The 12477-nt window shown below is 42.7% G+C and overlaps 1 protein-coding gene across 14 annotated transcripts in view; it reads right to left on the bottom strand.

The window, feature by feature from the left end:
• PLCB4 (phospholipase C beta 4) overlaps positions 1–12477 on the bottom strand; it is a 424518-nt gene that overhangs the window by 114519 nt on the left and 297522 nt on the right. For all 14 annotated transcript variants that reach the window (XM_045445296.1, XM_045445295.1, XM_045445285.1 and 11 more), the window contains one exon: positions 1200–1279. In XM_045445296.1, coding sequence (XP_045301252.1) covers positions 1200–1279 — 80 coding nt within the window. The remainder of the gene's footprint in view (positions 1–1199; positions 1280–12477) is intronic.

Here is a 12477-nt window from a genome sequence, read left to right as displayed (position 1 = left end):
AGAAGTCGCTGCACAACAAAGAGGTATTTACAAGACTAACTACCCCTTACTAAGATGATGGAAAGAATATAGTTGGGATGGCATATAAATCAAAACTACTAATAGTGAATGAAGAGGACTGGGAGCCAGGCACTGGGCTGAGCATTTTCCAGGACCTCACTGCACCTGTGAGGTAATCTTGTAAAATGAGTTATGGTGACCATCTCCAGTCACAGATTAGCACAGTGAGGCACAAGGCTAAGAACTTGCCAAGAGTCACCCAACAACTAAGCAGCCCAACTAGGATCTTAGTCAAGAGCACATACTCTTAAAGGACCTGCCAAAGGGACCAAAAGTAAGGATGAAAGTGCCCCAAGGGCTGACTTCTCTTCCTCCTGCCTGACAGTCCAAGGAATCACACCTTTGCTGCTAGGCCAGGTTGAGAGTGAAGGCTTATTTCCATAATTTCTCAGTGTAGTTCCCTTCTGCACCTACAAGTGCCTACCAGTGGCCCTATAGTGGCAGGCGGCCCCACTCCTCTGCTGATTGCTGCTCTTTCAACAGTCTGACTTTGGCTTTGGCTAGGATTTCTACCTGAGTAACTTTCAAGTCAGCCCGATGGAATAACTTCATAAGGGTTACAAATCTACCAGTGAGGTGCATCGTCCCCCCCCAACTCATCCCCCGCCGCATTTTTGGATACAGTGAGCGGGGGTAAGGCCAGTATGTTTGGATCCCTGACTGTGTGCTGAACAGTCCCCGGGCCAGTGCTCCTTTTTGACCCTAGCAATGGGTGCTCTTGTAAGTGCTTCTCTTGGCCACACTCCCCAATTCTCAGTTTCACACAACAGAGGCTCCAGCTACCACAGCATCCAACTACATATCTCCCTAGGCATGGAAAACTAACGATCAGCATTCTGTCTGGAGACACAAAGGTCAGTGCCTACTACCTAGAGGACACGGCAGGGGATGCTGAGGTTCCAGCATCTTCCTGCCATCAACCATTCCTTTCACATCTGTTTTGGACTACAGGTTTATCATACACGCCTTGCCAAGTGGCCTGAGAGTACAGATATATATTGGGAACTTGTCTCCAAGGTCAGGAGCATGGAGGGGAAGACAAGTAAGATGCCGTCTGGCCATATACTAAGCCTTCATCTCCTAATCTGACCTTTTGCTTTTTAACAGCCAAGAACAAAGAGTGATATAACAAAACTCACTGTTTTTTGAGGCAGGTCATTGGACTGACATTGTTGGCCCTGAAGTTGTGTATGATTGATCTCAGTCCTTCTACCCATTGCTGAAAAGAGAAAGAGAAAGCATTCCTGATGAGTAAAACTACGAGGTAAAAATGGTGGTTTTTATTGGATAGTCTGTATCCATTTTGCATAAGAATAATGTAAACGCTTTGTTTATCTCCTCCCCACCACAGAGCAATCTTCATTCTGGTGCCATACTTTATTCTTTAATAAACAGCTTTCATTCTTTCCATGAAGATAAATGTAACATCTATAGCATCATTAAATGCTGGATTGTCACAAAGGAACGCTGCCCCCTGATTGACTTGTTAAACCTTCCAGTTGTAGCCTGTTTAAATAGAAGTCCTTTTTCAGCTGCTGGCAATCTTCATTATTTCTAAGCAACATTATACAATACACTATGACATATTTAGCTATTCCCATTTTAGAAGATGAGAGCATTTGGGGTTCATCAATTTTATCATGTGATTCTATTTCAATCTAAGAATTTCTTACATATCTTACCTGTCTGTGTTTTCCAGCAAAGCCTTAAAAAGTAAAGCATGTACTGATTGCCAGGGGATCCAGAGCAAACAGTGAAGTGCTTACATAATTTCTGTTTAAGGATTTGGACCTCAGTTTTAGCTCATAACATCACTCCATGGATTTACAAGGAAAAGTGAAGGAAGACTGCATGGCAGTAAAGGAATTTGGGTCTCTTAAGGACATTCTACTAGAAAAGGCTAGCCTATGAATTAAGGCCAACTCTGCCCTTGGGTCCAACAACTGATGCCAATGAATGCCATACCAAGTTGCTAAAATAAAGAACCACACGCTTGGCAACATGCTTTGTAACAAATTGACATTGGGGGTTAAAACAGAGCTGGGGCCTCCACAAAAGCCAGTACCTCCCCTTCTTTGGTTCATAGCGTGATTGCTATAGCTTTGTGCTGAGGAAGGGGAAATAATTTGGAGTCAACAGTAATATAGATGTATATTCAATCTGCACTGTCCAGTATGGTAGCCACTAGCCACATGTGGCTATTTAAACTGCATAAAAGTAAAATTCAGTGCTTCCCTTTCACTAACCCCATTTCAAGTGCTCCAAAGCCAACGTGGGGCTAGTGCCTACCATATCAGACAGCACATATAAAGAACATTCCCATCATTATAGAACATTCTGCCAGACACCACAACATAATACTAGTGATTTAGTCATTGCAAAGGCCAGTGGTAAAGACTGAGTTCTATCAAATGTGTGTGGTTTTAATCTACTGTGAGAAAATAACAACATTAAAAATGTCATCTTAACCATTCTTATGAACAGTTAGTTCAATGGCATTAAATAACATTCACACTGCTATGTAGCCTTCACCACCATCCATCTCCAGAACTTCTTTCTTCTTGCAAAACTGAACCTCTCTCCCCCTTAGACAACTCCCCGTTTTCCTCTCCCCACCCCCAACCCTAGCAGCCACGATTCTACTTTCTGTCCCTATGAATGTGCCTATTCTAGGTTCTCCTTACAAATGGAGCCATACAGTATTTGCCCTTTGACAAATTTGCCCTGTTTCACTTGGCATAATGTCTTCAAGGCTCAGGCAGGTTGCAACAGGTGACAGAACATCCTTCATGTTTAGGGCTGAATAATATTCCATTGTAGGTGTAGACCACATTTGGTGTATTCATTCACCTGCTAATGGACACTTGGGTTGCTATTGTGATTAATGTGGCTATCGCAAATGATGCTTCTATGAACAGGGGTGCACAAATATTTCATCAAGTTCCTGCTTTCAGTTTTTTTGGATACTCTGAGGTGGAATTACTGAACCAAGTAGTAATTCTATTTTTCATTAAAAAATTTTTTAAAGTTTATTTATTTTGAGATCAAGTGCAAGTGGGATAGACACAGAGAAAGAGGGGACAGAGAATCCCAAGCAGGCTGTGCATTGTCAGTGCAGAGACTGACGTGCGGCCCAAACTCACAAACCGTGATCATGACCTGAGCAGAGACCAAGAGTTGGACGCTTGACCTACTGAGCCACTCAGGCACCCCTCTGTTTTTAATTTTTGAGGAACCACCATTCTGTTCCCCGTGGCAGCTGTGTTATTTCACATTCCCACCAACAGTGAACAGGGGTTCCAATTTCTCCACATCCTTGTTGGCACCTGTTATTTTCCGTTTTGTTTTCATGCTGACAGTAGCTATCCTGGTGGATGTGAATCTAATAGAGAGTTTTGGCTTTCTTCTTTATGTTTCAATCCTACCTAACGGCTTTCTAAAGAAGGACTTAGGAGCCATGAGAGGTAAATTTCCTTCCACAACTAGAAAAGGCTATTTCCTGAGGACGTAAACAGCATTGAAAGCCTCCTGATGGTGAAACCAGGATCCTGAGACATGAAGAAGAAAGGCAACAGTAGCATTAAAGAAATGCTCAATTATTTTTATCAGCAGCCTTCACTTCCTCTGTCAGATTAAATATGGGAGTATAATTCCCTGGGGACTATCAAATAACCTGTTATTGGGCTAATAAACTACAGGCTCACACACAGTTTCCCAAGAGAAGACAGAAAAACAAATAATTTGGTTGGCATTAACTGGGAGGCATTTTCTCAACCTGAAGGCTTGTTACGTGTTCCAAAACACAGAGTCCATGGTTTCCAGGGATAAAAAAGTGGACGATCCGAGACTGTTCACTGGCTTTTTCTGAGCATTCTGATGTAGTTGTTTCTAAAAATAAATTATAGAGATACCAGGCTTTGAGGAGGCTGAAACAACTTTCATCCATCTTTTGAAAATACAATGCTGGTGAAGGTTCTTGTTTGTTGTGACCGAAAGGTCTCCATGAGTGACCTTTGAGGTCATCAGTCCAGTGACAGTACTCATGCGTTAGTTAGGGGGAAATGCCAACAGAATCCTCACGAGCCCCAAAGGGCACTGGGATGGGGGAGGTTGTTGCTTCTTCTGAGATGATAGAAGTGAGGGTCAAGGGCCTTGCCCAAGATCACAGAGCAGCTGGTGCAGAGCTGAGAGGCACAAAGAACTTTGTTATCGGCCCCTCTTCGGGGCTTGTTCACACATCTCCCTCCTTGGCATGACAAGGTCCCATCAGGACTTTCCTCCTTTCTCCTGTCTTCCAGATAATGCACACCTAGCCTATTAAGGCCAAAAGACTTAAGGAAATAGGTGAAGTGTTTTGTTTTGTTGTTTTCAACATAAAATAGATGAGATGCCAGCAGGTGTCAGTAGAACCCCAGAGTTTAGTTGGGAAGTTGCACTAGGGGTGAGCTAGAGGCACATGAACTTCTTTGAATGTTTTCAGATTAAAAGAAGCCAAAAAAAAAAAAAAAAAAAAAGGCAACTTAGATAAGTTTTCTTGAATTGTTGAAAATAAGCACATATGTTAACAGTCAACATCATGCCCCAAAAGATGCACCTTCAAGCCCAGGGCTGCATGTTTCTAGAAGGGTCGTTCCCTGACACACGTTGAGCACACTCATTGGCTCAGTGATGACACACCCACCCTATGATTCCTATTACGCTGGGTGCCTCCCTCTGGTCTGGCCTTCGTGAGTGGGTCAGCACAGCCTGCATGCAGGGAACCAGCCCGAAGGATCAATTTGGATGTCCAAATCGGCAGTCTTTGCACTTCCCTGGCATGCTGTTCTTGTTAGGGTCCCCACTTCCCTGGCATGCTGTTCTTGTTAGGGTCCTCTCATTTTTTAATCTTTTCCAGGGCAGACAACCCCAGAATGTGCCACTCTGGCATGTGGATTTCCTTGAGCTGAAGATAATCAAGGCCCAATGAACTCAAGAAGAGCTTTTTACCTCTCTCTTAACTGCCTAAAAGAATTTAGTTAGGGGGCTTGTATGAGGAAGAGAGCTATTACCAAAGACAACAGTTTTTTTCTGTTTTTCTTTTTTTTAACATAAGAAGGTCTTCTCCGGGGGTGCCTGGGTGGCTTAGTCATTTGAGTAGCTGACTTCAGCTCAGGTCACGACTGCACAGCTCCTGAGTTTGAGCCCTGCATCAGGCTCTCTGCAGATAGCTCAGGGTCTGGAGTCTGCTTAGGATTCTGTGTCTCCCTCTCTCTCTGCCCTTCTCCCGCTCATGCTCTGTCTCTCTCAAAAATAAACAAATTAAAAAAAATACAAAAAGAAGGTCTTCTCCAAAGAGCATGATAATGATTTGTTTACCAAACATTTGCCCTTCCCATCTTCCTGTGAATTGTCTTTGCCTTTTTCTTTTTAAATTCATTTATTTATTTTGGGAGCGAGAATGCACATAAGCAAGGGAAGGGCATAGAAAAAGGAAGAGAGAAAGAGTCCCAAGCAGACTCCACAGTCAGCAAGGAGCCCTATGCAAGGCTCAAACTCACAAACCGTGAAATCATGACCTGAGTTGAAATCAAGAGTTGGACACTTAACTGACTGAGCCACTTAGGTGCCCCCAATTGTGTCCCTTGCCTTTGAAACCCCAGACCCTTACCCCCTTCTTCTCCTTGGCTCAGGATGGCATATAAACCTCAATTATCTGATTATCAGAGAGCCTTTCTTGTCTTATGGGGCTCCCGTACACACATAATTAAATTTGGTTTTCTCCCGTTAATCTCTTTTTATTAAAGGTGGGTATCTCAGCCAAGAACTCAGAAGGGTAGAGGGAAATTTATTTTTCCTCCCTTACACCATGCACTAGGGGCAAACTATGAAGCTTTTCAAGTAAAGATCTCCACAGGGTCTAAGGTCGCAGTAGGACAAGACCCTTTATAAAGGTGCTTAAGATGTAAAATTGCAACGTTTCACATATCTCCAGATGAATAATCAGTGGAGTACCTATATCTTTACACATTAAACTAGAAACTTGGTTTCAGACAGGCATTTGAGCTTTAAAGGGGTTCAGACTCTAAAATAAAGACACTGTAGGTAGAATCCTATGTGTTTTCTCTTATGGGTCCCTATATGCAAGGTGAATAATTTTAGTTGTTAAGTTAGGATTAGTTGCCATTAAATTGTCAATATTTAACTTTGAGGACAGGAGAAGCAAGACATTTTCACCTGGTACACTGTTATAAGTAAACTACGTGGATATCACTCAGAGACCAGATTAGTAGTTTCTAGAGCTGGCTGTACATTGGAGCCCCTGGGGAGCTTATAGGACATTTTAGAAAGCTGGAAGTGGGGCACCTGGGTGGTTCAGTCAGCTAAATGTCCGACTCTTGCTATCAGCTCAGGTCATAATCTCATGGTTCATGAGTTCGAGCCCCAAGATGGGCTCTGCACTGACAGTGTAAAGCCTACTTGGGATTCTGTCTCCCTGTCTCTCTGCCCCTCCCCTACTTGCACTGTCTCTCTCTCAAAATAAACAAACTTAAAAAAAAAGAGGGGTGCTTGGGTGGCTCAGTCAGTTAAGCATCCGACTTTAGTTCAGGTCATGATCTCATAGTTGTGGGTTTGAGTCCCAGGTCGGGCTCTGTGCTGACAGTTCAGAACCTGGAGACTGCTTTGGATTCTGTATCTCCCTCTCTCTCTGCCCTTCCCCTGCTTGCTCTCTGTCTCTCTCTCAAAAATAAATGAACATTAAAGAAGAAGAAGAAGAAGAAGAAGAAGAAGAAGAAGAAGAAGAAATGCCAATTCTCAGGTCCCACCCAAAATCTACCCACACAGCCACTCTGGGAATGGGGCCCAGCAACCTGCATTTCAACAGGCCCTCCAGATGACAATCATGCAGTCCTAGTATGGAGCATCTGGTACTGATCACAGATACAGATAACTGAAGAGGGTGTGGAGGTGGCCACAGGAGGATAGGCTTGTCTAGTTTTGTTTTTAAACAATTTTATTGAGGTATAATTTAAATATAATGAATGGCCTAGAAGCTTTTGATTCAAGTCTTTCAAATGCTAACTAACCACCTTTAGGGTGAGGACTGCCAATTGAGACACTTCAAATTTTAAACCTTCATTGCCCTGTTTTGGTTTAAATTCACACATGTTAAAATATTTAAAAAAAATTTTTTAATGTTTACTTATTTTTGAGAGAGAGAGAGAGAGAGAGAGAGAGAGAAGGGGCAGAGAGAGAGAGGGAGACACAGAATCCAAACCAGGTTCCAGGCTCTGAGCTGTCAGCACAGAGCCCAATGCGGGGCTTGAACTCACAAACAGTGAGATCATGACCTGAAATCTAACACTTAACTGACTGAGCCACCCAGGCACCCCTGTGCTAAAGCATTGCAAGGAAAGTTGCAAGCATTGCAAATGCAGAGCAGGCAGCCAGAAGGAAGTTGGTTCAAAGGATGTTCCACAGGAAATCCAGCTACTGGCAACATTCCAGGATCTCAGGAGGCAGCAAGAGATGGCCCTGCGGATGCCAGTTAGAAGTGACAGCTCCCCTAGGTTCTGAGAGAGGCAAGCACAGAATCTGGACAGGCCTGGGCTTTGGGAAGAACACTTATTGGAGAACCGGTAGAGAAGCAAGACGGAAGTCTGTTTCCCAGAGCTGGGGTACATGATCAGAACATAACCCACACCACCACTGGTCCTGTGGATGAGGGAGCTTGAGTCAGGCTGAGGACAAAGCACAAGCTAGCATCTCCACCCCCCGGTGGGACCTGTGTGATATTCCTCAGGCACTCCTGGCTGCCCAAAACACAAAGGAAAGGAAAGGAAAGGTTAATTGATAGAGATCACAGTCATACAGGACATGAGTCTCCCTCAGTTTACAAATATCTTAGTAAATTATGAGAGAAAGGCAATCTTAACAATTAGCCTAATCTTCAGAAATCTGTAGACTCAGTTTCCGGGGGCCCTAACATCACCCCTCCATAGTGATGTAGGAACAAAGGCAAGAAGGAAATGACAGGTAAAATTAAATTTCCTTATAACCTGCAGCCCATTGACAAATACTTGAGGCAAATACAGATTGTACCATTTCTCCCGGAAGGTCCTACTGTCATAATGTTAATGCCTTACTAGAGGGAAAACCACCTTAGCTTGACAATAGCTAGGCCTCCAGTATCCTGTGAGTCTTCTTTAGCATATGGAAATCTCTTTGGAAACTTCCCATTTGCTTCTGCCTTCCCAACTCCATAGTATATAACCAGTCACTCCTCACAACCCCAGTGCAGCTGTTTCTTCCCATGGGTCCTGTCCCCGTGCTTTAATAAAATCACCTTTCTGTATCAAAGACGTCTCCAAGAATTCTTTCTTGGCCGTCAGCTCTGAACCCCACCAACACCCCCAAACCTCATCAGAGAGTCTGGTGATTTAGGCAGGACTTGACAAAAAAAAAAAAAAATTCACATTTTTAAACCTTCAAATGTGCTCATCTAGGATTCTGAATCCATTCGGAAATTAAGTAGAAGCAGATCTACCAATATTTGCATATCACAGACCAACTTCTACATCACATTAAGAGGGAAAAATAAAACTTTCTCTTTCACATCAGCGACTTCCTCCGGGTTCTCCTAAAGAGAGGAAAATTCAGGCAGAATGCACTCAGTGTCAGTCATAGGAGATATCCATGACAGTGCTGGAAATTCCCTTCTGGCCTGGGACAGAAGGCAAAGTGGGAGACAAAGACAGCCTTGAAGGCAAGAATGAATTGGGCATCGGAGCCTGAAAGTCACCACAGTTGCTACCCTGAGAGAGAGGAGTACAAGATAACAGAGAAGCGGAGGACTCTCATGCATAATCAAGGAGCTAAATTTGGCAATCCTAGATACAATTCAGCAGAAAAAACCCAGGATCAAAGGGGAAATTAAGGAGCCTGTACTAATGACCAATAGTGAACTACTGAAACTGGCATCCAAACGGCAATTGGGAATTTTGCAGAAAAAACAAAAGCTCAGTAGAGAGACAGCTAAATGGTAATCTCAAAAGCCCTTGGGAAGTCAGTAATAATTCTGATAAACTTTTCAAATCTAAAAGACCCAAGAGAAGAAAAAAGAAAGAACAACTGGGGCCCTTTTCTCTTGACATCATCTGAGCACCTTCCAGAAAATACAAGTTTTTCATCTGCTGTTCTCCATCCACAGAGTAAAACTGATCAAGGTAAAAGGAGGAAGGCATTAAGTGCCATCTGATGCTTTTTCTTTTTTACATCTGTTAATTTATTTTTGAGAGTACACACACACACACACACACACGCGTGCGCGCGCACACAAGTTGGTGAGGGGCAGAGAGAGAGGGAGATACAGAATCTGAAGCAGGCTCCAGGCTCTGAGCTGTCAGCACAGAGCCCAAAGCAGAGCTCAAACCCATGAACTGTGAGATCATGACCTGAGCCAAAGTAGGTCACTTAACCACCGACTGAGCCACCCAGGTACCCCAAAGCCCTCTAATTCTTAAATCACCTTCAGAGCATTGCAAACGAGTATTTGGGCAGGAAATTAGCTGCCAGGAAGGAGTATATGTGGCTGTGTTTGAAAGATAAATTTGGATGGGCCTGGATAATATTTATCCTTTTCTAGTCAAAACTAGTGTAGGCACTCACAGATAGTCAAAACAGTCTCTTAGCCTGGCTGGTTATCTTGACAACACTGGGTAGTTAGGTCAAAAAGAACCTCTAAATAGTCATAAGAAATGGGAGGACATCGTGCTGTTCTGGATCATCATTCAGAAGCTGAAGTGTCAAATTCCCCTAACAATTGGATTCTGTTCATTATCATTCCAAGAGGCAATTTTTGCATTGCCTAAGCTGTCCTAGTGTATCTATAGTACCTTGTCTCAAATAGCACATCTAATTCCAGATATGTACTCCAATAAATACACTGTTGAAGGGAATCAAGATACGCCACCCCAAAATATGACGCTTTGGTCCAAAAATTATTTTGAGCTGAAGGCATCTGGATTCCTGAAATCCCTTTTGTGACTAAAAGCAGATCCTGCCTGAAAGAACCCCACTGTCATAAATCTAGATCCAGGAGTGGCTCTAACCTTCCCTTCTGGAAGACGAAAACTTGGCACCACACTCTAACAGAAATGGTCATAAAATTCTCATGTCCATCTATTCTCAGGGCTCATTTATCTTTCCTAAAAGTCATTTGTTCTCCTGTAAGTAGCCTTTGCCCCCTTTCTTTCCCCTGCTAAGAGGAGGTACAAACTCTTAAATATCCCTGCTCCTTTGGCTATTTAATTCCTTCTATGTTGCGCCATGCACATAAAATTAATAAATTTGTATGCCTTTTCTCTGTTAATTTGTCTTTTGTCAGTTTATTTCACAGACCCAGCTGAAGAAACACAAACTAAAAATGGAGGTACATCTATGCACTCAGAATACATTAATGCCTTAGGTTCATTTGTGCCTACAGACTTTATAACGACATACGATGCTCTTTCCTGACTTAACAGAGCAAGCAGCTCCAATCTTACAAACTCTAGAACTCATTCACAAACAAAATGAGATATTTGCTTTATTTTATGCAACATTTTTTTTTTTGGCATCTGCAAAGAGAACTCTAAATTAACTGAAGAATTTTAAGATATTAAGAAAACCAAGAGCATTACCCTATGCCAGTCAGAAACCAGTTTTGTGAAAGCGCACTTTTGGTCGCAGCTGTCAAATCTGCAAAAAATCCTGGTGGTAAAGGAAGAGCAAATGGCTGGTGAATTAAAAGGCATTCGCGAAGTGGTTTCTCTGGCTGATGCCTGTATTGTCAAGCTCTGAAGTCACATTCCTCCTGACCTGGACCAGCTGACAGAGCTGGCAAATTAAGACATGCAAGACATGCCAAAATGAACACTAATGGTATCTCTACACACAGAGGCCCTGTGATAAACATAATCCATCAGGGAGCTGCTGGCCAATTCTTGCCTATGTAGCATCAACCTACATAGCTCAGGCAAATCAAATCTATAGGTAATCCTATAAACTAAATAGGGACTTGCTATAGAAGATGCTAAAAAGGGGCCAACCTTCATTACCTTTCCATCCTTTATGGAAATCTTTCCCCCAAACTTCCCATGCAAAGAAAGAAAGAAAGAAAGAAAGAAAGAAAGAAAGAAAGAAAGAAAGAAGGAAGGAAGGAAGGAAGGAAGGAAGGAAGGAAAGAAAGAAAGAAAGAAAGAAAGAAAGAAAGAAAGAAAGAAAGAAAGAAAGAAAGAGAAAGTAAGAAAAAAAGAGGGAAGGTCAGAGAAGAAATGTGACAGCAGGAAAATGGAAAGAAAAAAAGAATATTTATGACAGAGATGAACAAATGAATGCCTAGTTTACGTTGCTTTCATACTTCCGGGAAAATGTGGGGCTGAGAATGCCTCTGTGACCTTGCTTGTTGACCGTTTACTGGAAAGCAATAGTTCTGGAAGAGTTTCATTTGTGTGCCTTCAACAGGCAAAAAAATCCCACAAAACAACAACAACAACAACAACAACAACAACAACAACAGAAAAACAACAACAAAATACCAGTTTGGTACATAGCTGAATACCACCCCCCTGGGGCTGAGATTCCTACCAGGATAATAGTGCTTCATGGAGCACTACAGTGAAGAAACCTAACAAGGCTTTCTCGTGCTTCATTGACCAGGGAGCCTCCTTTGAACGTAGGCTTTTGTGAGGAATCTATTTTGCAGTTCACCAGTTTGGGAAGGGCTGCCTTATGATTTCAACTCCCACAGGTAAGGACGTTAACTTTTACCTCAACAGTAGAGTAAAATCATACAACGTTCAGGTAGAAGTGGTTGGGCAGTAACAGAATACAGGATCGAGAGTGAATCTGACGCCTGGCTTCAAGACATGAGCTCTGCCACTTACTGGCTGTGTGACCTTGGGCAAGTTACTCAACTTCTCTGGGCCTATTTCTTCCTCTGCAAAATGATAATCATGCCCAGCCCAGAGGACTGCTGTGAGAGTTAAATGAGATAATATATGTAAAGCACTTTGAACATTACCTGGTATTCAATATAAACTAAAAAATTCCATTGCTGCTGTTCTTACTGTAATTATTGGGGGTCACTGGTCAGCATTTCTGTAAAGGGCCAGAAAATACATAGTTTAGGCTTTAAGAAGGCCACATATGATTCTCTGTTTTATAGTTTTTATGTTTTGTTAACAACTTTTTAAAAATGTAAAAAGCCATTCTCAGCTCACTGGCTATACAAAAACTAAGGCTGAGGACTGGGTTTGGCCCATAGGCTGCACTTTCCCAGCTCCTGATTATTTTTTTTTTACTTTGAGAGACAGAGAAAGCGTGAACAGGGGTGGGGCAGAGAGAGAAAGAGAGAGAGAATCACATCCCAAGCAGACTCTTTGCTGTCGGCGCAGAGCC

Source organism: Leopardus geoffroyi, chromosome A3 (assembly GCF_018350155.1).
Source record: "Leopardus geoffroyi isolate Oge1 chromosome A3, O.geoffroyi_Oge1_pat1.0, whole genome shotgun sequence".
Classification (NCBI taxonomy): Eukaryota; Metazoa; Chordata; class Mammalia; order Carnivora; family Felidae; genus Leopardus; species Leopardus geoffroyi.
Note: the sequence above shows the minus strand (reverse complement) of the source record. Positions and strands in the feature narration are given on the sequence as shown.